Genomic DNA, 26481 nt, shown 5'->3' with positions numbered 1-26481 from the left:
TGCAATGCGTCTGTGGTGCATCAGAACAAACTATAGCAGCTATAGTTCAAAAATGTCTCCTCAGGAAATGTCAAGGCACCTGGGATGACCTCATGGCAGCCACACCAGAAGCAGTTAGATGATTAGCTTCCTTAGATATCAAATTATAACATCTATCCTATTGCAACTATGATACCATATTATAGCAATTTTCTCAGGGTTTTATCCAGTAGTGGGATTCAATTTTTTTTACCAGCAGTTCTGTGGGAGTGGCTTGGTGGGCGTGGCAGGGGAAGGATACTGTAAAATCTCCAGTCAGAGGTGGTATTTGCAGGTTCTCTGAACGACTCAAAATTTCCATTACCAGGTCTCCAGAACTGGTCAGAACCTGCTGAATACTGCCTCTGGTTTTACTCTAATTTAATAATTTATCTCATCTATTGTATTGTGCACATACTTTATATACACGTAATTGTTGATGCTTTGAACTTATATTTGTGTTTGTACTTATAATGTGTTTTATCAGTGTTGTATATAAGTGATTGCATGGCCTCTATAGATGCCATATACTAAATAAATAAATAACCACTCGTTTGGTGGCTTCCAAAGGGAATGATTTACATTCATGGTGAATGGATCCATCAAAGACAATAGTTATAATCACCATGGGTATCTTTCAGGCAGGATCTACACCAGAGGTGTTCAACTCAAGGCCCGTAGGACGGATCTGACCCATGGGGTGCTTACATCTGGCCCATGGGGATGGCCTGAAAATAGCAAAGGACCGCCCCGCAGTACCTCTGCTAGCGAAAACAGGGTATATGGAGCCCACACATACCATTTTGGCTGGCAAAGTGCTACAGGAAGCCATTCAGGCCAAAAATGGGGGGTGCAGGGGGGGCCACGCATGGCCCGCTGTGCCCCATTTGGGCTGGCAGGGTGCTGCAGGAAGCCATCCAGGCCATGCACAACCCCCACCTGTGCCCTGTTTTGGCCGGCAAAGTGCTGCAGGAGGCATCCATCTCGTCTAATCCCTCCTGGCCGGCCCATGGAGGAGAATTACAATGCTGATCTGGCCCTTGAAGAAATCTAGTTTGACACCTCTAATCTACACCAAAGTTCTTTTCAGTTCTGTGACACCACTAAGTTTTTTGTTTTTGTGAAAATTAACTCTCAGATTGCTTCTCTCCCAACTGCACAACTTGTTTAATATTATTATTTTTAAATATATTAAATTGTTTGAAAGTTTTCATGCCAGCTACAAAAATGCAAGCCTCTATCAACAATTATTGTTGAGTGTTTGAAGGTTTAATTATACACCTTAAACACTACAGCTAGGAATGGAAACCTATCATTTTGCATTGATGTGGTATTACATGAAATAACTGCCACTTATGGATGCAATCTTGAACAAATGGTATGGTTTTAATAATTCAATAGGACTCAGTACAAATAAATATATTTATGAGTTCAACTATAATTATAAATTTCTCCAGGCAGGGCATGCCCTGTATATTGAAAAACATTTTGTAAGAATACTTCCTTGAGTTTTATAATTTGCAGTTTGTTATTTTGCTTTACTTCGTACAAACCAGAAGTTGGTAACACTTATTTTTAGTATTCTTATAGCATCCTGGAAGACTTCACATGCATTATATTCAATATCTCATGTGCAAATTATTGAGTATGTCCTTATTAGAAAACTGATGAAAAGGGTATTCAAGATAATAACTTTCTTAAAGACATATTTAACAACAGATTTAAAGTAAATATTTTCTAGCCAATGAAAATATTTTTGACTAGAATAGTTATCAAATCATAACACTTTGAATTACTGTTATGCTTTAATTTGTATGTCTTCACTTATATGTATTCTTACTGATTATTTCATTTGCAGATCAACAAATCCAAGTTCTGCACCAAAAGAATTTGATACATGAACATGAAATCACAGAAAAACAAAGCAAAACATTCACTGAAAACCTGAATTTGGTAAAAGGCAGGTAGTCATTGTGGTGGGCATTTGTGATCTTTCTGTGGAAAAGGCCATTTATTCTCAGTAACACTACAGTTGTGTTTTCACTCTGGGACACCTTAATCTAAAACCCAATTACTGGAAACCTGTCCCTGTCATATGTTTTCCATGCAAAATACCCGAGAATCACAATATCAGTAATGTTTCATGAATTATATTTGTAAACTGCATGATTAGCAGAGAGTATTCTGCTGGAATTTTTAACATATACAACTATATTTTTTCAGGATCCTCTGTAAAAGAGAAGGCAAGTCCTAGTAGTCTAACAGCAAAAGAAAGACTCTTCCCCAGTAGCAATTCAGCACTGATGGGTAACAAGGCTTACAAGATTTCCCCAAATATTCTTATGGATACTCCAGTGAGACATAAGAAAGTGAAGGGTGGAGGATCTGAAGAGGATGGCAAGGAAGGGGCTTTGCTTCCTGACTTCAAACGGGACAAAACGGCTGGTAATAATGGTGGCAGATCATTAAAAACAAGTAATATTACTGTAAGATTTCATTCTCCCGACAATTCAAGTGAAACTCAGATTGACATTTACAATTTAAAAGATTCAAGAGAGGTCCCTGAAGTTCATGTTGTAGCCACCAACATTATTAACCAAGGCCTTAAAATGGATTCGGTAGCATTAAAAGACAATGGTATGCAAGTGATAGTAAATAGTTCAGTGGATAAGAAAATGAAGCATATTAAAGGGAGAAGAAAAACTCCAATAAAACTTCATGGTGGAATTACAGGAGAGAGCCTACCCAGGAGCAGTAAGACAAATCACCCAAGAACAGGTAAAGACTTCTTTTTTATTTGGATTCACCTTGAAGGGATGATAGAGTTGCACTATTATAATTGTTGCTATGGTATTTTGGGAATAAAATTGAGCTGAATGCAATTATACATTTTGTTATATAGCTTCTAATAGGAGTTCTTATTACAATATTGCTTATGTCATTCTTTTTTTTACAACAGTTTTATGAAGTATTGCATTATGATGACTCTTATTACTGTGGCATTGGATCTGAAACGGAATTGCTGAAAGTTTTGCTATCACCATCTGCTCACTAGGATCCTCAAAACACAACTTAAAAACATAAATGCAACAATGTAGTAAAATCAATACATTTCAAAAGCAAAAAGAGAAATCGACTCTTCCTTGAAACTAGCCAAAGAAAAACATTTAAATCTCAGCAAAACAACCATTTTAAATGCACAGAGCTGGCCACCATGTTTTAGTTATGCCTTCTGAACATTATTCAAGAAAAGTCATTTAACATGATTAATGATATATCAAAAATCATGTTCAGATTATGGTGATCTTTCAAAATTTACTTGTACAACCATCTGTCTCCTATGGTTTCTGCCCACCTTTCTAGATTTGACAATGTGGGTATGCTCCAAATCTCCCGGAGATGCAGTGTTGCCTAGTGAGCCCTTGGAAGCCTGACTTTTCTGTCATAGTACATGCCTTATAGAACAGCCTCCCCTTGACACCCCCTGGGTGTCTTAACTTCATTGAGTGCCACATCAGGGTTGTGTTTGACCTCGGGGGGGGACAGGGGGGTATGGCCAGGGGACGTGGTCACCTTGATATCACTTGTGTTGGGGGCGTTCAGCCCTCCCAAGCTCTGTTTTCACTGGCAAATTGTTAAATATATTAATTTATTTTTATTGATAGTTCATATTTTAACTAGGCAGTATTATCAATAACATGAAATGTTAAAATCAGGATAATTTAAAATTAAAAGTTTTAAAATGATAAAAACAGCATTATAAAAATTTCAGAAGGTGAAGAATTCGAAGATGGGGAATTAACAATTGTTAACAGGTGGTGCTGGTGGGTGTTTTTCATGAAGTCAGCCAGCCCCGTGGTTGTGTGGGCCTCTCTGTCCCCCCATGCAAGGTTACATAGCCAGATTTTGACTGGCCAGAAGATTGTGGGCTTTTCTCACCTCTGAAGGGAAGATGTTCTATAAAGCAGGGTCAATAGCAGAGAAGACCCTCTTCTTAAATCCCACCAGTTGAAATATTTTGACTGATGGAGTCTGTAGCCCATCTTTCCTGCCTATTAGGTAGAAATCCAGAAATCTCCACTTTAAATTCTTTTAGATGTGAGTTTACCAAATAGTCTGAGTAGAATAAGAGTTGGAAGGGACTTTGGAGGTCTTCTAGCCCAACTTCCTGTTCAAACATGAGACTCAGACAAATGACTAATCTCTTCTGAAAAACATCCAGTGATGGAGCACCCACAACTTTTGAATGCAAGCTGCGTCATTTATTATTTGTTCTCACTATCAGGATATGTCTCCTTTTTTCCCCTCCTTATTTCTAGGTAGGTTCTCTCCTTGGTTATTTTCTGTTCATTGCTTCTTGTCCTGCCTTTAGGTGTTTTGGAGAATTGGTTGGCCCCTTCTTCTTTGTGGCAGCCCCTTAGATATTGGAAAACTGCTATCATGTCCCCCCAAGTCCCTTTTTTTCATTAAACTAGACATACCCAATTCCTGCAACATTCTTCTTATGTTTTAGCCTCCAATCCCCTGACCACCTTGTTGCTCTTCTCCGCATTCTTTCTAGAGTCTCAACATCTTTTTTTAACATTGTGGCAATCAAAACTAGGTGCAATATCCCAGGTGTGGTCTTACCAAGGCATTATAAAGTGGTTCTAGCACTTCATGTGATCTTGATTTTATCCCTCTGTTAATGCAGCCTAGGACTGTGTACTTTTTGGCAGCTGTACACACTGCTGGCTCATATTTAAGTGATTGTCCACTTGGACTCCAAGATCCGGCATTCAACTACTGCTATTAAATGCACAGTTACTACCTATCCTATACCTGTGCAGTTAATTTTCTGTCCTGCTTTAAGAATAACACCTGATCTTATCAGCTATTGTAAAAGCTATTGTACCGTATTGTAAAACTGTTGAGATCATGAATGTGATGATTGTCCACTTGTAAATGATTTTATATAATTATGAGATTATTCTATGGCAGATATAACTTGCAAATTTTGTGTCTAAGACTGCATGTTCATCCATTTGAATAAATTTGCTTTGTATGAGTAGATGCCAAGTGTGTGAAATAAATATAAAATCATTTTTTCTGAAGAAAATGTAATGCAGTTCATTAATTATTACTATCTTTTTCCTGTTACTCTCTACATTTTTCATGCAAGTGCAGTGCCTTGAACTACATTAACAAGATCTTTAGTACAAAGAGTTTATTAGTGGTATATGTGTGTAGGATGAAGGTTACAGTAAATCTACTTGTCCTACATGTACATGTATTTGGAAACATTTTAGAAAAATATTCAAGTCTATTTGCTAAAGATAGCAAGTCACAAAGATTAGAAAAACATTTGAACAAGCATGAGTTTTATACTCATTTCTCTACCTCAATATAGTTCAATCACTCTTATAATTATTTTTAAAAGATGGGCATTTGCCATCTGATGGCTGATTTTGACTTGGATATTTCTGTGGCAGGCTTGGGAAACTTTTCAAGTGTTAGGCTATTTGTGTCCTAGATATAAATAATAAACAAATAGTCAAAATCTAATAAGGCATGGCAGATTGAAAAGTTTAACCCATTAACGTGTAAATTGTGCTTAATTGAAGGCAATTACAGACACTATCTACGGTTCTTGCCCATACCACATGTTCCTACTTTGGTCCTCTTTCTCTATCCCATATCTTGTACATATGATTTTATTACTTGTTATAACAGAAAAAAGATAGGCCAGACCAGTGCTTCTCAAAATTGTCAACTTGCTGACTTGGGAATTTTGGGAGTTGAAGTCCACATTTTTTTAAAGTTGTCATGATTAAAATTGTCATACACGTGCACATATTTTCTTATATTATTTTTCCCATAAAAGCCATATACAATTAATGGATTAGCTTGTGTTTTATTATGTAGTGTGCATTTCAGCAAGCAGTTAGTCATCTGCCTAGCTCAATTTACACTACCTTTTATCAGATCAAATTATTCTGTGTTACCTATAAGTTCTAGTAAGGAAACAATTTATCTGGATGCTTATAAATCTTTTCTATTTGTATACTATACTGTTTATATTCCTTTGCAGAATTATTTCCTTTTACAGGATTCTCAAAATGCCTTTCTTCATTATTAGTCAGTGTCACCTTTATACATTTCATACAATTATAGTATTTTTACAATTTACAAAAGTATTCTTTTTAAAAAAAATCCTTATAAGAGTGAGTCTTAATAGTTTATATTTATATTTTATTTTAGATGTCCCTGAACCTTTTACTTATCAGATGATGGTATTAAATCAAATTCTACAATCACTGAGAGGTAAATATGGATTCTATTGAGTAAATTTTTGGATATTTTGTGTAATCAGAATTAGACAGTTTTCATTTTTGCAATTTACAGCTCAAAATGCACACAGAGACCATTCACAAAGCACAATCAATGAACAGTCAAAAATCTCTGTAAAAGAACTGGAATATATATTAAATGAACAAAACAAAGAGACTGGTACGTCTTTGCTTTCCTTTGTATAAAAATGTATTCTTAGACCTGATTTTATTCTATAGTAAAATCAAATGGTTTTCCAAAGATTTTAAACTAGGATTTCATTAAAATATATATCAGCCATAAATTATATTTTGACAAGCAATTCAGATTAAGGGGCTTGAAGGTTCATGTTATGCAATACATTGAATTTCAGGACTAAAGACAATTTCTGATTTACTTATTTTGACTAGTTAGTTAGATCGGTGCCATTGAGTTTGTTTCATCTCTTGCTTGGCTCTGTGGACAAATGATCAACATTTAATCTGTTTTTAGCAGTGACAGGTTTCTGTTTGAAAAGATGTCCAGTAATCTCTTTAATTCTGACCCTAACACTAACTTTCTCCATTGTCTTCTCTTTCTTGTATTTCCTTTCACTTTGCCAAACATTTTTTTTCTAGCCAATCATCTGGTCATATCATACGTCCAAAGTATGAGTTTCTGTTTGCTGTTCATCACCTCAAAGGAGCAATCAGCCTTTATTTAGTCAAAGATTGACTGGTTGTCCTTGCAATCCATGATACTCTTAGTAATTGTCTCCAAATCCATAAGTCAAAGGCATCCATCTTTCTCTTGTTTTTTCTTAGTTACCAACATTAAAGGCCATACATTACCAAGATCATTGCTTTAACTATTCTGATTGTATTGTCATTGAAATATCCTTATCTCCGTGATCTTGAATGAGTTTGTCATGACATCCTTCTGCAGGACTAATGATCTCATTATTTCTCCATCGCACTATCCATTCTTGGGTAAGAAAACAAAACTATATATCCCCTTTATTTCTTCATTCTCAAATGTAAGTTCAGGAAGTATACTTTGGTATTATTATTTGACATTATCTTCAGTAGTTATTTTGTCTTAACATGGATTTAACTTTTTTTAAATTTTCATAATGAGCTTTTCTATTTTAAGCTGACAAGGTAGTCAGCTGACAAGTTGTATAATCTATATACTGTATAGTATAGCAATTTTTTCCTATCTACAATTTTTTATTTCAGATGATATCTCTTCCAATTCTGTTATTCTTATATTTATTATATAAATTAACCTGAAATGCATACTTTTCTCACTCCCTTTTCTATTCTGAATCCCCCTGTCAGAGCTAACCTCACAACTAGAATTAAACCAGATTGATTAAGAACAAACATCACCTCTATTTTGCTAGGATATAGTTGTAGACTATTAGCATGTCAATGTTACCTCAAAATCAATAAACAACCTTCTCCAACAGTTTCATGTAGCTGCTGAAAAACATGGAGGAACTATCTGAACCCTGTGGTATCTCACAATGGAGCCAAACACAACCTCAGTAATTTCATCCTCCCTAAATAAAGGAATTTAAAACTGACATTGGGGAAGATCGGAAAGACTACTAAGAGGGAAGGAAGAAAAGAGTCATTAAGGAGGGACTTGAAAAAGAGATTACACAATCTGGAGAGGGAAGGATACTGTAAAATCTCCAGTCAGATGTGGTACTTGCTGGTTCTCTGAACTACTCAAAATTTCTGCTACCAGAACTGATCAGAACCTGCTGAATACCACCTCTGATTCATACCGCTAATGCTCTCAGAGCAGGTGGTATTACTTCTGTCCTCAAGAAGGAAAGTATTCTTCTGATGTCCCTCTGCCATATTTGAAGCCTATTTCATTTCATTCTTCAGTTAATGGCCATGCTCTTTGCAAGATCTAAAACAAAGCTTTGCCTGTATGTGGAATAAACTGGCATTGTATTGTCCCCTTTTTTATAGATATATCCACCAATTTTGCAAATGCCTAGGCTATATTCCATTTAATTCTTCAGTTCTCTTACAGCTTTAAAAGAGTTCCGTGGGCCTAATATTTTCATATTTAATAGATGTCTAATTCTAGTTTTTCCCTAATTTTTGAGCAGAATCAGTTCCTGAATATATTCTCTGCTTACAAATGCTTGTCAGGTTATAATCCCATTTGTAAAGGGTTTTAATGTAGTCTTTCCATCTTTCTTTAATCTTCTTTGCCTCAGCTTTCTTTCATTATTTCTCTTGAGTGTTCCTAACTCTGCTATAAATTTTCTTCTGATTTTTCAGTTCTTAACAAGAACTCTTGTTTTCCTTTTCTGTGATAAATTTCTCTATTTGCTGACATTGAGTGAAATATATTTGGTTTGTCCTTTCTTGCTTGACATTGAAAGACGGTGTTTTTAATTATTGTATGCCATTTTCATTGCCCAGGGCTTTCATCTTCTGTCTTTCCCTGGTTATCATGATAGCTTTTTCTGAAAGCCACTTGGATCTGTTCCTTTTTAGTATTCTGAGAATATATTTTTCTGCTTTGGTATTCAGGATATTGATTTCTTTTTCTTTTTTACTTTTACCTTCTCCATAGCTTTCTTCACAAAGTAAGCTTACTAAATCTATTCCTAGCTTTGTCTTTACATTCCAAATGTCTTATCCAGGTAGCATCTTGCTGACACACTTATGTGTAAAATAATTCTTATTTTACAATCTGAACTTTGAAGTGTCCTGGCTAATTACACTGTGTCCTCTCTTTTCTGTCCCCTATTTTATAGGCTTCTTGATTTAGTTATAGCACATCCTGTTATGTCGAACTGTCAGATTTGTACTTGTTTCTGCTATGCATACTTTTTGAGTAAACCTGCTTAGGTTTGTACTGCTAAATTCTTATATATTAAGATACATTTTAAAGTTAAAATATTTGTAGAATATTTTTAGAATGTTTAAGTGTAGTGTCTGGTGTACTTCTGTATAGCAAGTAATATTTTAAAATTATTTATTGTTATAGGACAGTTGATGGCAGTTGATGCTTATTTAACTAATATTGTCATTCTTACTGAGCTTAATCAAGTAAAAATGAATGTTAATTTAACTTTTGATGTTTTGAAAATCGAAGACCAGAAGCCTTTGTCATCCAGTGAGGAAATGCAATCATCAGTAATGAAAAATATTCTTCAGGAATTAACGAAATATACAGGTAAATCTTATTGCACAACCTAATATTATAGATAATTGTATATTTTCTTACTATATGTAACATATTAGATATCAAGGACTGTCCAAATGATGAAGGAAAGGTCTACAAAGCAATATTTGTTTTGATGGTGGGAAGACGCTACAGTTATTACCTGTATATTTCTAAATGAGTATGGAAATTCAATTAATATTTAACAGTACTTTCTTAGCTTGTCACGTTAGTTTAAGCAAGCAAGTAAACACTTGGATACTGAGCTAACGTAATTGTACTGTTTTCTCTCCTGTTCACTGTGCCATGGTTTGTAGTTGTTACTTAAAGCCTGGTTTAACTAGTTAGAGCTATTTTCTGCTTAATACAGCTGTTCTCTGCCTCCATAGAAGTGATGGAGGTGATCACTTCAACTTGGATTTTATTTTTATTTGAGGTTGGGCATTACGTCTATAACTCACTCTGTTCATTTCAGAATTCTTTTCAAAATCTGCCTCTGATACACAGTTTAGGAGCTCTGCCAAGCTGCAAGGCTTAAGGCATCACCACAGCAACTGCAGGGCTTGTTTGTGTAAAATGCCTTGATGAGGTGTGGAAGAAAGGGGGTGTTATAGAAATCAGTGAACAAATCAGAGTTACCTTTGCAGTCAGACCACATATATCACCCCATTTGTAGCTTTTCGGATAGGTGTAGAGGTCATGGGAAGAAAAAGAGATAAACGATTTACTCTTGCTTGTATTTTCCTTCCTCCCCATTATTATCCAGAGTGATTTTGTGTAGTGACACTGACAACAGGGTCTTTTGTGAACAAAAGGTGATTGGTTTTTTTCGTTTTCAATTTCATAACTTCATTCCCCCTATACTTGGTTTGCTTATCCAACTTCCCTTTTTCATTTCCCATTCTTTCTCATTTCCATAACAGTAAATACTTCCTAAGCTTTCAATTGTATTCAGTTAGTTTGCATTTAGACCCCTTTCCTAATTAATGTTTCTGTCCTAGAGTTATAATTGTTCAGTAACCAGATTTAATAGCTGTATATTATTTTGTTCTTTCTTCTTGTCTTTTGCCCTTACAAGCAGTATTTTCCACCATCCTACTTTGTCAACTAATAGGTATCTTATATGGTATAAATATAGATTAGACAGTGCTATCTGAGATTTGGGATGGTTGCGAGCAGATGTTAATCACATGATGTTGCCATCATATAGATAGATAGATAGATATAGATATGTAGATATAATTGCAGTTTATTTTGCATTGTGAAATATTGTAATCCCAAGTTAAGTGTCACTATTGCAAAATCAGTAGTCATATAAATTGATTAAAATAAATGAGCAATGCCCATTAAAATTTATTGAGAGCACTGAGAAATGGAAAAGTGTTCAAAGTAAAAAGTTGATTAGAGCAAAATAAAGTATACTGGAAACAGCCAGCACTGATTTCTAATAAATGTACTTCACGCACTTATAAATTTTCCATATATTTTAATCCAATTCCAACAAAGAACAAAGCACTGCAGGCACTTTAATAACCCATTTTAAAGACGAGTGATTCAAGATCTACTTTACCAATGTCTATGAAATGTGAACAATTCATGCCCTTGTGATTGACTAGCTATTCAAAACACTTTACATCATTCTGATGAAAAGCAAAATAAACATTATTAGGCATCTGTGTTTTTCCATGTTGGATAATGGGAAGGAGAACTCTGAATCACATTCCAGAACTACTCTCTTGAGCCTGACTTTAAGACAAGCAGCCTACATAGGGGTGTCAAACTCAGGTCGTCACGGCAGCATGACTTAATGTATCGGGACTTTTTTCCCCTTCGCTAAACTGGGCATGGGCATGGCCACTGCATGACGCATCCGGCCCGCAGGCCATGAGTTTGACAGCCCTGGCCTACACAATTTAGAATAAAGTCACTGTTTCAGGGTTTCCAGGCCAATTTCTCCCTTTCAAGTGATCTTAACTGCAAATCATGGATTCCACATGGAGTTCCTGGTATTCTCTGAGCTTGGTTATTCGGTTACCCTTACAAAATATTTTTATAATATCTCTTAGAAAATACAGCTGAGCACTATCCACTATTTACTGATGAAAGGATTATTAAATATTGCTTATTTCTTTCAAGGGCAATGCTAGAACAAAATGAGACAGCTAGTTTGGTATAGTAATTAAAGCATCAGGCTAGAAACCACGAAACCATGACTTCTAGTTCCAACCTTTAGCATCAGGCCAGCTGAGTAACCTTGCGCCAGTCATAGTTTCTCAGCTCTAGGAAGAAGAAGGCAATTGCAAGCCAATTCCGAAAAACCTTGCAAAGAAAACTGTAGGGACTTGTCCAGGCAATCACCAGGAGTAAATCAACACTGACTTGAAGGCACCTAAATCAATCAATCAATCAATCAATTGGTCAGTTAGTCAGTCAATCAATTAATCTTAGTAACTTTCCAGAGTGGGTGCTTAAATGAATCACAATTTCATCTCTTGTTAATGCTGAAGTTCAGAATTCTCCACCAGCTGTTGAAAGCAAGGCACAGAGGCTTATGGAACAGATTCCATCAAAAGAATCTCAAGGTCCAGGTAAACTCATTTTACGGTGCTGCTGAACAGATTTCTAATAATGCTCAGTAGTGAAACGTTGTCATGTTATTCCCATAAAATGATTAGGGTTGGGGCTGGAGTTGCCAAAGCTAAAGAAGTGCAAGGGATGTACAAAAATGAAAGATTCCCACAGTCACATTGATAATTGAACATAATTTGTTATGCATGGAACACACATGAAAAGGGGCAGGGCTGCTGCCATCTTTTTGCCACCAGGATGATTTTGCCTCTGTGTGCAACTATCGTTTCAGTGGGAATTGTTTTGAAATATACTGTACACAGCTGAATATATTACATCTGCTGTACTCATACGGACTTTGTTAGTTCATAATCAATTTACATTTTTATCTTGACAAATCTCAAGATCCCCCTTTTGCATGCATGATCCAAGGGAACAGGGTTTGCAATGCAATGCTACAACACTGCTCTTATCATTTAATAAAAGTAATGAGAAACTGAGGCCATCGTTGCCAAGGGTTATCTTTATGGGCACATGCAAGAAACCTAGGAAAGCCTTCAAAGTAGCATGGCCATGCTGTGAAACACCTATCCCAAATGTCTACAATTATATGTTTGTAGTCCCAGGTTAAGACATTGCTTTTGTTCCATGTTTCAAATAATTTAACTCTAGAAACTCCACAACCAAATAGTTGACAGAAGCACTATAAAGAACCAAACATGAGAGCTGAAGAACACACCCTCTAAATCTTTTGTCATCGAGTAATATCTGTATGTTACACAAAAAAAAAGAAAAGCAAAATTTCTGTACTTGCCTAGAAAAATCCATTTTGTTGGCAAAAGCTGTACAAACGTGCAGATTCTAATTTCCCTTGTTCTGTTCAATCCAATGAAAAAAGATCTCTTTGGGTCTTTTCCTTGATATATGTAGATTAGATTTTATAAAATTGCAAATTAGCATTATTTTGTAGAGATATTGTTTAGAAATACTTCTACATTTCACACTAATAACTATAGTATTATTTAGAATTCTTTTTTTGGACAACGTTCATAGAATCTTCTACTGTCAATGTTTTGTCCCCTTGAATTAAAGAGAGACCATTGAGTGAAAAGGAAAACACACCGAAGGAATCGTCCTCAGAAGAAGGTCTTATTCTACCTGCTTCCAGTGAAACATCATTGATTTTCCCGCTTAAATCAACTCTTCCTCAAAGTAAAATCATTATCTAATGTTCTATGCCATTTTGTCTGAGGTAACATCTGCCCAAATTGGTCTTTTTAACTTCCTCTGTTCCTATTAAGAATGATTGAATCAAATTAGTCATTAAGAGCAAGGGTTTTCTACCCAAATCCACATTTGAAATTAATGATAAAGATTCCATAAATGAAGTACCTGAAATGGAACAGCTTATTTGGGTTATAAATAAGAGGTTATTTATTAGAATATGCCCTTGAGGATGGATGGGATAGATCATTTGTCAGAAATACTCTACTTTAAATCAGAAATATAAAAAAGCAGCAACTAGGAAGTAAGGTGGAATGATGTACTGCTAGGTCACAATTAACACCAGTTGAAATAATGTGATATTAAATTTAGTGTAAAATTGTAAATTGATACATTATGTTTAATGCAAATCAAAATTCAGTTTATGTGAGGCAAGTGTGTGTGCAGTTGCCATTGGGGTTTTAGACATCACCAATCTTTGTGTCTGTAAAATGGGAAAAAATGATCTCCTCAGAGGAAAACTCTACAAGCTCAAAAAAGATCGTTATTACATTAGAGCAAAAATTTGATGTAATTGAGCAACATGAATGTCATAGCAAAATTAAAATAGAATGGGATGTTGGAGTGCCTGAATGTACAGTATGCATTATTATAAAGCACACATGGAAAATAAAAGGAAAAGTTAAGGTTGCGCCAAAATTTGTCATGGCAAACAGTGGTGCTTAAATTTGTGAACTTGCAAAAATATGATCTAAAACATGATCTGTTCTGTACACAGTCATAAAATAGATTAGAACTCAATTAAACAAATGAGTAAAATATTATACTTCTTCACGGATTTATTGAGGACAATTATCTAAAGCTATACTGTATATTTGTGGGTGGCAAAAGTATAATCTTTGCTTTCAACAACTGACATGGCCCTCTCCGTAGCAATAACTGGAATTAAATGTTTACAATAACCTGAGCAGTCCTGCACATGGACTTGGAGGAATTTCAGCCCATTCATCGTAATAGAACAATTTGGATTTTGGGGAGCTTCCTCATATACACTGCCTGCTTCATCCTTTCACATTTCTCTAGAATTAAGGTCAGGACTTTGACTTGGCCATTACAAAATGTTAACTTTCTTCTGCTTTAACAATTCTTTGGTGATACAAACTCATATGCTTTGGATCATTGTTTTCTACATTATGCACTCACTGACTTGAGCTTTTTGTTCATGGATAGATACTCTGATATTTTCCTGTAGTATTTGCTGGTATAATTCATAATTCATAATCAACAAGCCATCGTAGTACAAATACAACAAAGCAAGGCCAAACCATGACACTCTCATCATCACCATGTTTCACAGATGGGTAAGTTTGTTATGCTGGAATGTAGTGTTTGCCTTTCACCAAACATAACACTTTTCACTAAAGCCAGAAAGTTCTATTTTGTCCTCATCTGTCCACAGAACATTCTCCCAATAGTCTTCTGGCTTATCCAAGTGATATTTCACAAACTGTAGGTGCAATTTATTTTTGGAGTATAGTGGCTTTTCTTGCAGCCCTATCATGTACTTCATTGTTGTTCACTGTTCTCTTGACGATGATTTCAGGAATGTTAACATTCAGCAATGTAAGACAGGCCTTTAGATCCTTAGAATATTATCCTGGAATATTTTGAGACCTCCTGGCACTTTGTCTGCCTCACTCTTGGTATGATCTTGATTGGCCAACCGACCTGAGGAGGGAACTGGTATTGAAAATCTCAATTTGTACATTTGTACATAGTCTGCCTGGCAGTGAACTGGTAGAATCAAAACTCTTTGGAAATAGTTTTGTAACCTTTTCTAGCCTGGTGAGCATTAACAAGCCTGGTGGCATGCTACCGATTCAGCCCGGTTCAAGTGAACCGGTTGTTGGAAAAAAAAAAAAAAAGCCTCCCATGATCAGCTGAGAGGAGGAAAAAAAATCCTTCAGAATCAGCTGAGAGGAGAAAGAAGAGAAAGCACAGGATCGAGGGGCCCACCCGCCCCTGCGCTTTTCTCTTCTTTATCCTCTCAGCTGATTGGTGCTGCAGGCCTCAGCTGGTGTGGGGAAAGCTGCACACGTGCGTTAGGTATGCATATACACACGTGTGATCACCGAACCAGTAGTGGAACACATAGGATCCCACTGCTGCAAGCAATGTATCACAGGCTCAGTCCTAGGCCCTGTTCTGTTCAATGTGTTTCTAAGTGATATAACGGAAGAATTGCTAGGTAAGATTTGTCTTTTTGCTGATGGCACAAAGGTGTGTAATAGAATTGACATTCCTGGAGTATACATAACATGGAAAATGATTTCACATTGCTGGAAAATAGATTTAAAAATGTGGAAATCCCTGTTCAGGATGCACTTTGGGAAAAAGAATCCTCTGGCAGGGGTTCAGTGTTAGACAAGACAACAGAAGAAAAGGATTTAGGTGTGGTCATAGCAGATGACTGCAAAATGAGGTAACAGTGTGGCCAGGCAGCTGTGAAGGCAAATAAAATTCTGGGATGCATCACTAGAGTTCTGGAGAAACCACTTAAAGGTACTAATAAGACTGAGGGAATTTGGAGACGGGCAACAAAAACGGTGCAAGGTCTGAGGGACAAAACATATGAAGATAGACCAGAGGAACTGAACAGCCTGGAGGACAGAAGGGAAAGGGGTGACATGACTGAAACCTTCAACTATATTAAGGGTGTGAATAAGGTTTTAGAAGACAGTTTTTCAATGCTTTCTAACATTACATTTGAACTTCCCTCCTGTCACTTTGAGGTTATGTCCTCATGTTCTTGATTTTTGCTTAATATTCTGGAGATTAAAAAAATATTTTCAATATTAAGCAAAAATCAAGAACACAGGGACATAGCCTCAAACTGACAGATGGAAAGTTCAAATATAGTGTTAGAAAGTATTACTTCACAAAAAGAGTAGTGAAAACTTGGAACCAACTTCCAGCAGAGATAGTGCATCAGTGGTGGGATTCAATTTTTTTTACTACTGGTTCTGTGGGCATGGCTTGGTGGGCCTGGTGTGGTTTGGTGGGCTTGGCAGGGGAAGGATAGTGTAAAATCTCTATTCCCTCCCCACTCCTGGGGGAAGGTTACTGCAAACTCCCATTCCCTCCCCACCCCACTAACCTGCTTTCCAGCTCTGTTCTCCTGTGCAGGACAACAAAACAAGACTCAGCCAATCAGCTGGGACTCGAGAGGCAGAGAATAGATAGGGCGGGGGCAGTTAGAGGTGGTGTTTGCCGGTTCTCCGAACTACTCAAAATTTCCACTACCAGTTCTCCAGAACTGTTCAGAATCTACTGAATACCACCTCTCTAGTGGATCAATCATAAGTCAACTGAGTTTAAATATGTTTGGGATAAATACATGTCCATCATTTGACAAAAATTTAAAAAAGTAAAAAAAAACTCTGAAAAGGCAGATTTAATGGATCACCAAGTCTTTTTCTGCTGTTAGTTTTCTATGTTTCTATTTTGTCAGTATAAGCTTACATTTAGGAATGATATTTAAAATTTTATTTGTGTTTATTTTGCTTTCTATAACTACAACTTTGTTAACCATAACTTTAAATCATAAGTATATTAATTTTATCTTTTACTGCAATATTGCATCAATATACATATACACATTTATGTTTAAAATTTTTCATGGCTTATTTTCATATAGCTGGAACCAATGACCACTTTTTCCATAGAAATATCACTTTGAATAATGCAAATTCAAATAAAGCAATCATTTTGTGGAATTCATTATCTGTACTAATTGAGACCTAGCTGTACAATCAAATGCCTTCTTAGCTGTCAGATCAGTCTAATATTGCAGTTCCATAACCCTAATCCTTGAGGCCACCAGGTTCTTTATCTTTCTATTTTTTAAATGTTTCTTTTAATGAAAAATAAAAGCTAGTATGCGATAGAGCAAAGCCTCCAGAATCTACAATTGCTATACTGATGAAGTATGGAAGTTTAAAGTGTAAGATAAATGTTTAAAACAATAGGAATATAATTAAAAACTACTTAAAACCAATTTGGCACATATCTTTCTAGCATACTTCAAGTAGAAAAACATTGTTTGGGGCAATTATTTGGCTGACAAGCTATGATATTTCAAGATAGGAAGATCCTTTCTGTGTAGGATTCTATGTCTTACTTGTTAATATTAAAAGGCTTCAGTCCAATGTAACTGAAACTGGAATTATATTATGAAAGATTCTCTACTTGCAATTAATGTGTTTTTAGTTAGTTCTCTCTGTGCCTGCTACATCAAAAGTTGAATTCATTGGCTAAAACAGATTAGGAAATCTAGTATGCATGGTGGTTTATCCTACTTATAAGACTACTGGACAGGTAGTCCTCAACTTACAATAGTTCATTTAGTGACTTAAGTTAGTAAGCACTGAAATAAGTGACTTATTACTGTTTTTCACACTTAAGACCATTGCAGCATCTCTATGACAACTGACTCATATTTATATTGGTTAGAATGTCCCAGGGTCATGTTATCTCACCTTTTATAACCTTCAGACAAGCAAAGTCAATGGGGAAGCCAGATTCACTTAATAATCATGTTACTAAGTTAGCAACTGCAGTAATTCACTTAATAATTGTGGCAAGAAAAGTCATAAAATTGAGCAAAACTCATTTAACAAATGTCTCACTTAGCAACACAAATTTTGAGCTCAATTGTAGTCCTAGGTCAAGGACTATCTGTATAATGAATATTCATGGACAGAACAACTTGATGTTTCCCTGAATTGAAAAGATTGCTTACTACAAAGATAAAAGAATCCCATCTCTTTGACTCTATTTTTATCTCTTCTTAATCCCTTTGCCCACTCCGAACATAAACATGACATTTTTTTAAGAAGCGAAATGATAGATGTTAAGAAATCCTATATAACATATATAAAACATGTTATATATCAAGGGTTAAATAAGCAATAAAGAACACTCAACAAACCCCAATTAGCATAATTGTTTTAAAAGGCTCTTTGAAACAAAATAAAATATTTTTATTTTCCACTTAAAAACCAACAGGACAAAAAACTATTAAATCTATTTTTTGGTTTTTAGGTGTAAGAACTGAAGTGACAAATGAAGATGTGAATGATGCTAGAAGATTTGAATTTTTTGAGAAGTATGAAGGTAAATAAAATAAGCTTTTAGGTAAGGTAAACTTACACCAAGTTAAAACAAATGATATTCCCTGTGCATCTTCTGGGTTCTGTTGTTTGGTGAAAAAAAGAGTATTACCTAATACATCAGGACTATAATTTCAGCTCTGTTGTCCTGTGTTTGTTGACATAGCAAACTGCAGCTATCTCCATTCTATTTTTAATCACTTGATTTATGGTTTTCTGTTAGGTTTGTTCTACTAAAACCTATTTTGTGTGTGTTCAGCTGAAAAGAAACAAACATTTTTTCTATGGCTGTGGCAATTTGTTTGTCTAGACCTCAATTACAAAATTAACAAGGCAGGGTTTGTTGCTGTTGTTTTTGTTGGATTCCTTAAACCAAAGTTTAAACCTCTAATAAAGCATGACATATAAAGCTCCCAATAACAATATGCAGATAACAACATAAAGGTACTTTCTTTACTTTTTAATTTTGTGAACCAGTGATGAGATGTAGTTTCAAAATTCATTGTTGAAAAACGTATTATATGAAGATTTTTATTTTTCAGATCATTATCCATTAGCAGCACTTGATGTGGTAATTAAAAGAAGCAGATAAATAAAGCAATGGATTGCTCTATGAGACACTAATGTATAATAAGACAAGGAATTTTGTTCACAGCCCAGTGAAACCTAAAATAAATGGCAAAAATGGCTTAGCCCTAACAGAAATATTTCATCGATATAGTCAGCCTCTAGTGAAAACATATTTTTAATAGCATTAGTATTTTTGTCATGAGATAAAAGCTACAACCCCCAGTGTAAATGCTGGTTTTTGGATGCCAGAGCAATGTGGCAGTACCATTCAAAGGCTTAAGGGCTGGCAAGCTTTGGGGTATTGCTACTGCATGCCAGATTTAGTGAATATATGCCCAGCTTTGTGTGTGCTGGTTTCTCTGGGCTTCTGCTGCTTGGATCTGAAGCCAAGTACTCATGGAGTACTGTTTCCAAATTCTAGATGAAGCCTGCATCCCTTGGCATTATAGCCGCCAAGTTTGGAATATGGGGAATCAAGCACACAGCTTTAAGAATAGCAGGGTATCTCCTTAACTACCTTTTCCTAAATACTTAATACAAGTGATTACTAGGGGAGAATTGCCATTTTTAACCTCTACCCAGAAGAGAAAAGTTAACATGGATTTTGGGGGTTGGAGGGAAAGCTTTTTTTCTGCATAGTGACTGCATCTTCACTTTAGGAGAAAGAAGGAGAATATAGATCAAGAATGGGAGGAAATCTGTTTGGGGATAAAGGGGAGAGATACTGATGAAAGGGCAAAGTGATGAGATATTGTAAACTACATGTAAGCCAGCAGCTTTGCATCACCCGGGGACATTGCTAAAGTGAAACTCACAAATTAATTGCAAAAAGCTTCTTAAATTTAAAATGTTTTCCCTCCATCTTGAGCTGGAGAAAACTTATACTATAAGTTTACTATAAGGTAGTTTGGATGGATGGTGAAAAGCAATAAGGCACGCACCTGTAGTGTTGCCAGTGAAACTGCTCTTAACATCAGTCATATATTATTCTAACTCATTTTTAGAAAGCTGAAAACAACAGATTTAGATTATCAAATGATCACTGCTGGCTACCTGCATGCTTTCAAGCAATAAGTGTGATATTTTATATTAACTGAATACAAAAATCATGCAAGCTCTGTTTATGTTCTGTATAACATCAGAGACTCAAACCTTCTCCATTTGCTAACTGTATTTGAAGGACGAAGTACAATCCTGAGCAGTGAGTTAACAAGGAATTTAAATTTTTTAGATACTTGCAACATGAAATGCGAAAATCAGGACTATAACCAATGGAAGATATTTAAAGCTTTTTTCCATTTCAATAGAAATCAAGTGTAAATTTAAGCATAAAGGGTGTCAGCTTAAAAATGTAGAATTTGTAAGAATCCAGAATTGAATAATCTCTTGATCCTTGTTTATGTACAATTTGTTGTTAATATCCAAATATTTGTGTACTGCCAAAAGAAATGTAGGAGTTCTTATAATAAATTGTGCATGGTAAATGTGTTAAATGGCAAATTGTGCATGGTAAATTTATTGTAATAAATTGTGTATGGTAAAATGGACAGTTGTTTATAGGAGGCCCTTCTGAACTCTTTCTCAGAATGCCACAATTGTTCAACCTTATTGGCACTGCAGTGATTATATTACAATTCATTATGCATGCTGGCTTAAGCTTTGGCTCAAACTTCGGCATAAGCTTCTGAGCTTCCTAATGCTCACATAACAACTGAGATGAGCATCAGAATTCTGATTCTCTTCCCTTCCCCTATTCTTTTCAAACTGTAAAAGACTTTGCAGCTAAAGAATTCATCTTAGAAAAGTTCAGTAAAACCAGTCCAATAAAAGACAGCATTAAGTCTTTCCAAATGACATGTTTTTTGGCATTAGATTGTAAAAGAAGCCTCTCTTTACAGCATTTCTCAGGTAAGGCTACAGAAGTAATTATGGTATTTTGTGAGGAACTATTGATTTAACTTAATAATGAAGCTGTTATTGCTGTGGAGATAACTAGTAAAGTTGACTTTTCAATTATACGCTACTTTAATGCTACTATTCAGGATCCAAGCTTTTAAACTATTCTTGGAAGCGGAAACATCTGAGTGAATACTGCAGTGACTGATTTAGAAAAGAAATGGTTTGTGTGCGGGGGAATCTTAAAATAAGCTTCATTCCTCAATCATTGGCCACAATTGGGACTGGTAGCTTCTCTAAGCAACTTGTGAAACAGTACTTGACCATGCACCCAAATTATGACATCGTTTCTAGTTGCAGTTGTGAAGCAAATCACTCACAATGTCACATGATTATGACTTGTCTTACGCCTTCCAATTTCTGCATTGACTTTGCTTGTTGGAAGGCAGCTATAAAGATCACAAACATAAGGCTGCAAACTGAAGAACTGATTATAAATCTTTTTCAGCACTGTTGTAACTGTTGAACAATTGCTGAATGAGCAGTCAGTAAACAAGGATGGTTTGTACTATTTTTCATAGCTGTATTTAATAACAAAGCAAAGAACTGATACCATAAAGCACATTGCTTTACATCAGCAGTCCCCAACCTTTCCAGCTTGGTGAACCAGCAGGAGTGAGTGGCAGATGCAGGTGTGAGCATGTGAAATTCCATTTGTGCAAATGGAGCTTTGCATGCCAGCACCTACCATTCACACAAATGGAACTTTGCACACATAAGCACCCATCGCTCATACAAATGGAGCTGCACATGCTCACCTGCCAAATGGGCCATGACCCAGTTTTTGGCCACGGCCCAGAGGTTGGGGGCCATTGCTTTACATGAAGTGAATCAAATGGGTGATCTAACTTCTAATGCTTAAATGTATCAGCACGTTTTTTACAAAAAATGTTTTCATGAATTACAGCACATGTATGATAGCTTATGTTACATTATGGAAAATATTATCTACTATTCTGTGTAAACTATTATATCCTTTTAGGTATTCAGGATAAAAAAAGAGCAAAGGCTGCAGATCTTAAACAACTACTAAAACATATCATTGTTGCCTGTGTAGCTGTTTCTGGTTTGATATTAGCAGTGATAGTCCTTGTACACATATACAATTCATTGTTTATGAAGAAGCAGTAAGTTATTGTTTCATTCTCTTCTCCCTTCCTATCACTGTCATTCTATATCATAACAACTTCCATCCTAACAACTTCTTACCATTTATATATTTTTAACATAGTTATAACATGTTAGGTCAAATTAATGCAACAGTAGAGGCTGTCGATTAAATGCAATTAGCCATGTAAGAATCAGACATTGAGACTGAATATCCTGTAGAAGGAGGACATCTCAGTTCAGCCATGATGCTCCCTTCTAGGGCCTTGAGTCTTGTCTCTTGGCCTAAACTTCATGATGTTAAGTATATAAAGCTAAGTCTCATGAGACACGGGAAACAAGTATTTTGTATGGGCTTATTAAATGTTTATCCATCCATCATATAATTCTTGCATGTCAAATGCAATAATTCCTTCTTCCTTATGGCTGATAATGAAATGGGGGAATCGGTAAAACAGCAACTTGATTAAAGATTACCTCCCTTTCTTGAAAAAGACAGGGAAAGATAATGTTTCATTATTTGTAATCTATTCAATAATGGTCTTTTAGCTGAGGTTGTTCCAAAATTATTATAAGAATTATTTATAAATAAGTTTTATTTAAAATTATTCTTTTACCATTTTAGGAAACCAATTATAGCAAATGCTAACACTGACAAGAAGGAAGAATCTGTCAAAAATAAGGAATCAGACCAACATAAAGAATCTGAAAAAATTGAGGAATCAGAAACAAGCATTATGATACCACTGGAGCCAAAAACATCCATCTCCAACACTATTGACATAGAAAATCACAACAACAATAACTGTCCACCACCAGGAATTTTTCTTTCAACACATGGTGAAGATGTTACAAACTCTTTAGAGATTCAGTCTGTTTCTTCCCCTAGCTGCCCAGCAAAACAAACAGAATTAATGCCCCCTGCTGAATCATTAGAGGAATCACATAATTATAGTACACTTAAGAATTTCAAACTACAATCTAAACCTTCCAAATTGAATAGCACTTCCTATAATAATTTAGAACAATATAATACACCCAGGAATCAGGACTATGAAACATATCAAAAGAAACATAGTACTTCTCACAGAAAAAAACCTGACTATTATTTATCCTCCAGGAGAAGTCCAAAATCCACACAACCCAAAAGAGCATACACCGCTTACTTATCTAAGCATCAATATTACAACAGTTTAAATTGGGTTCATGATCCTTCATCAGATAATTTCATTGCTCCATATACAAACAAAAACTTTAATGAATCAAAAATGTCCCAGTTTGATGGCACAGAGTGTACATGTTTTCAGCATCACAAATACAGTTCTGGTACAGATTCATACTCTGACTAGAAAAGCAAATTAATAGTAAGAAGTTATTTATTCAATTTAACCAATGCCCAGAAGCATTTAGACTAAATGTTTTTACCAAGAGTAATCATGATGAAACCCTACAGTATGCTGATCAATCATACTGCAATCATGCTTAGGAATAATAAAAGTAGATTTTATACTTTTGAGTTATAGGAGTTGCTAATCTAGCTTCTTGGGTTTGCCCAATTAAAGCAAAAGTTAAGTTTAGTATTTGCTCAAATTCTTTATCTGGCATTTTTCAAATTCCTAATTTGAAAAAGTGGGCTTAAATAGTGTAATGCACTCTGCAATGACAAATAACTTTTTGTGACATGTAAACCAAAGTAAAACTGCACACATATTGAACACTTTGGACAAACTGAAACACCTGTTGAACAAAAGATGGATATTAACACATCTGATAAATGTGAGCTGGAAAAAGAATTGGAAATATAAGGAATACAAAGGTTTTTTTCTATTTAAAAATACCCCTACTATGAATAAAAATAATTCAGGAAAAATACTTTTTTTCAGAGAATCAAAAATAATAATGAGATACCCTTGGCTCTGTAGCCTGTGATACTGAAATTCGACTCATCTAGGAAACCCATACAGAGGCCTCAATATGAATTCACTTTGGAATCAGGCATTCCTATTTTTGAGACATATTATGTATTCTGAAAAGCTATCAGACAAGGTAAAGAAAAGAAGGGCCTATACATTCAAAACTAATTTTATTATATAATTACTTTTTTAAGAACAGGCACTTTTCCAGTAGAAGAAACAGATAAAGTGTTTGAAAGATAATTGTGTTTATTTTCTAAGATTTTACTTGTGAATATAACAAATGGATAATTGAATGACTTGATATATAGTGGCTTCTTTACAAAAGTGTTTCCCTGTAATATTTGGACAGCAATATATAAATATTTACAATGAAAAAATAGGCAAGGAAAGAGAAATAAGTAGTCTTCAATATCCAAATTAATTTTGCATACATCCGATTTGAACACAAAATACTTCATTCACATCTATTTTATATTTACAAGTTTAATTATTTGAGAGCACTGAATTCTTTATTTTAGGATATTTGTGCATGTTATGTGTCTAATGTTTCTGTATAAGTTAAAAATTTTCTGGAAAAATAAATCATTGCTTTGAAAATGTTGAAAATATTGATGTAAGTAATTTATGTGACATATTTTCCCCACTTAAAAAAAACCCAAACAAACAAAAAATACCTTGGATTTTTAACCACCAGCAAATTTTCATAAAACTGGTTTCCAAGTTCAAATGGAAACCTGGGAACACTGCTTACTATAAGTGGAAATGATGTCCTAAAGACAAATATAAAATTACAGTGGATAGTTCCTCAGGAGGTCCAAACAAAATATAGTGATTTTTCAATATCTTAACAAAACTGAAACAATTTAAATCCATTTAGTTGTAACACTTATTAAATACAGGAATAAAGGAAACTTTTTTGCTTTCTCTACTGGTGTTGCACAACCACATGACTGAAAACAGGTTGTTTGCAAGAATGACAAACACTACTGCATGCCATTTGGTTTCATACTGTCAACCATCACAGCTACATCCAACAACAGTTACACTTTGAGTGATCCAGGTGAGTGATCCTGGTTATGTTTGCTGCAGAAAAAAAAAATCATATGTGTGAATTACGCCGCCCTCTAGTGCCCAAAGATACCCGAAGTCTCGGTTCTCTGGCTTTATAATGTTCATTGAAATCCAGTCTAAAGCTAAGAAATTGGAGGCTTTCATCAGAATTGGTGGTCAGGAGCACCAAGAACTGCTGTACAATGCCCTGAAAGGAAAAGGGGGAAAAGATCAGAAGAAATTGATAATTTTAATGTCATAGTGGTTGGTACTAAATACTACCCTAAAGCAGGTCATGCACAACTTTTCAAATCAAGGGCCTTGTACCGAGTGTCAGGTTAATAGTCACATTTCAAAAAGTATTAATCACATTACAAAAATCATAAAACATAAGCTCATTTTAATTTATTTAATGAAAGCTCATTCAATTCCTTTCTTTACTCATGAAAAACCAACTGTACTGTTCTCTCTCTTCCCCACCCAATTGTGTTACCTCAGATCCATATAAAGAAATAAAGAGGAAAAAAATTATTTCCAAGTTAAAAAACGGATTGGTGATGGCTGTAAAACCAATAACTCCTTCAGAGAAATCCCTGGCTAAGAGGATTTGGTTTTATTTTTTGAAATGAGAAAGAAAAATAAGGAAAACCAGAAAAGAGGGCATGCAACATGTGGTGACTTCCACAGGGAGGTTTTGAGCTGTTAAACTAGACATTAGTGACCCAAAAGAAGAGCTCAGTGGAAAACAGATTAATTGCACAATTTGTGAGAGAAAACTTGTTGGAGACACTATAATTGGAAAGGACAAGGACAGAAAACAGGTCCTTGACATTCGACCTAACAATTATGGAAGTCTTATCTTGGAGAATGACCAAGGCAGCTAGAAGGTGAAGAGAAAGGCTTCCTTTTTCAGAGTGAGGGCAAAAGTGATGAGGCTTTTTCACCAAACAAGCAACATTGCTGGAAAGTGTACAGAAAGAGGTGGGGAACTGAGAGAGGGAAGTGTTTAGGATATCCAAAGGAGAACCAGCATAGCCACAGCCAGTCGGATTACTTCCAACAAAATAGAAAAGCTGAAGGAGCCAGAGGAAGAGATATGAGAGGGAAGTGTTTCAATTAGAAGCAGAACATCCTATTAAAATCACGCCTTAAAGACTTTATCTCATACTTTCCTGAACAGTATTGAAAAAGCTGCTAAGAGAAAGTTCAAAAAGAGGAATTTATGAAATTTATTCCATGAGAGGTTAGCAGAAATCTGCGAGGAAATCTAAAAAGGAACAAGCTGATTCTTCAGTATTCAAATTATCAGTTTATAAGCAATTTAAAATGAATTTTGATTTCTTTAGAACAGTGGTTCCCAAACCCAGCTATATTAGGATATTAGGTTTGTTTATTTGTTTTTGAGGTAACAACAC

The 26481-nt window shown here is 35.3% G+C and overlaps 2 protein-coding genes across 3 annotated transcripts in view; one reads left to right on the top strand and one right to left on the bottom strand.

The window, feature by feature from the left end:
- Positions 1-1881: 1881 nt before the first annotated feature.
- Positions 1882-24613, top strand: LOC113441377 (uncharacterized). Of its 2 annotated transcripts, XM_087938557.1 has the most exons (9): positions 1882-2796; positions 6259-6321; positions 6403-6507; positions 9436-9516; positions 12012-12092; positions 13165-13284; positions 18400-18471; positions 21976-22120; positions 22726-24613. In XM_087938557.1, the coding sequence occupies exons 1-9, from the start codon at positions 2184-2186 to the stop codon at positions 23447-23449; spliced, it is 2004 nt and encodes a 667-aa protein (XP_087794683.1). In that variant the 5' UTR covers positions 1882-2183; the 3' UTR covers positions 23450-24613. The 2 variants fall into 2 exon arrangements, with proteins under 2 accessions (XP_087794683.1, XP_087794684.1); XM_087938558.1 differs by lacking the exon at positions 12012-12092.
- The window catches only part of TUBGCP3 (tubulin gamma complex component 3), a 71584-nt gene continuing 69347 nt past the window's right edge, over positions 24245-26481 (bottom strand). The window contains exon 22 of the mRNA XM_026708377.2: positions 24245-25274. Within this exon, the coding sequence (XP_026564162.1) occupies positions 25116-25274 (159 nt within the window). The 3' untranslated portion in view covers positions 24245-25115. The remainder of the gene's footprint in view (positions 25275-26481) is intronic.

The sequence above is a fragment of the Pseudonaja textilis genome, chromosome 8 (genome assembly GCF_049901715.1).
Source record: "Pseudonaja textilis isolate UNSWEBS1 chromosome 8, rPseTex1.2, whole genome shotgun sequence".
NCBI classification, from domain to species: Eukaryota; Metazoa; Chordata; class Lepidosauria; order Squamata; family Elapidae; genus Pseudonaja; species Pseudonaja textilis.
Note: the sequence above shows the minus strand (reverse complement) of the source record. Positions and strands in the feature narration are given on the sequence as shown.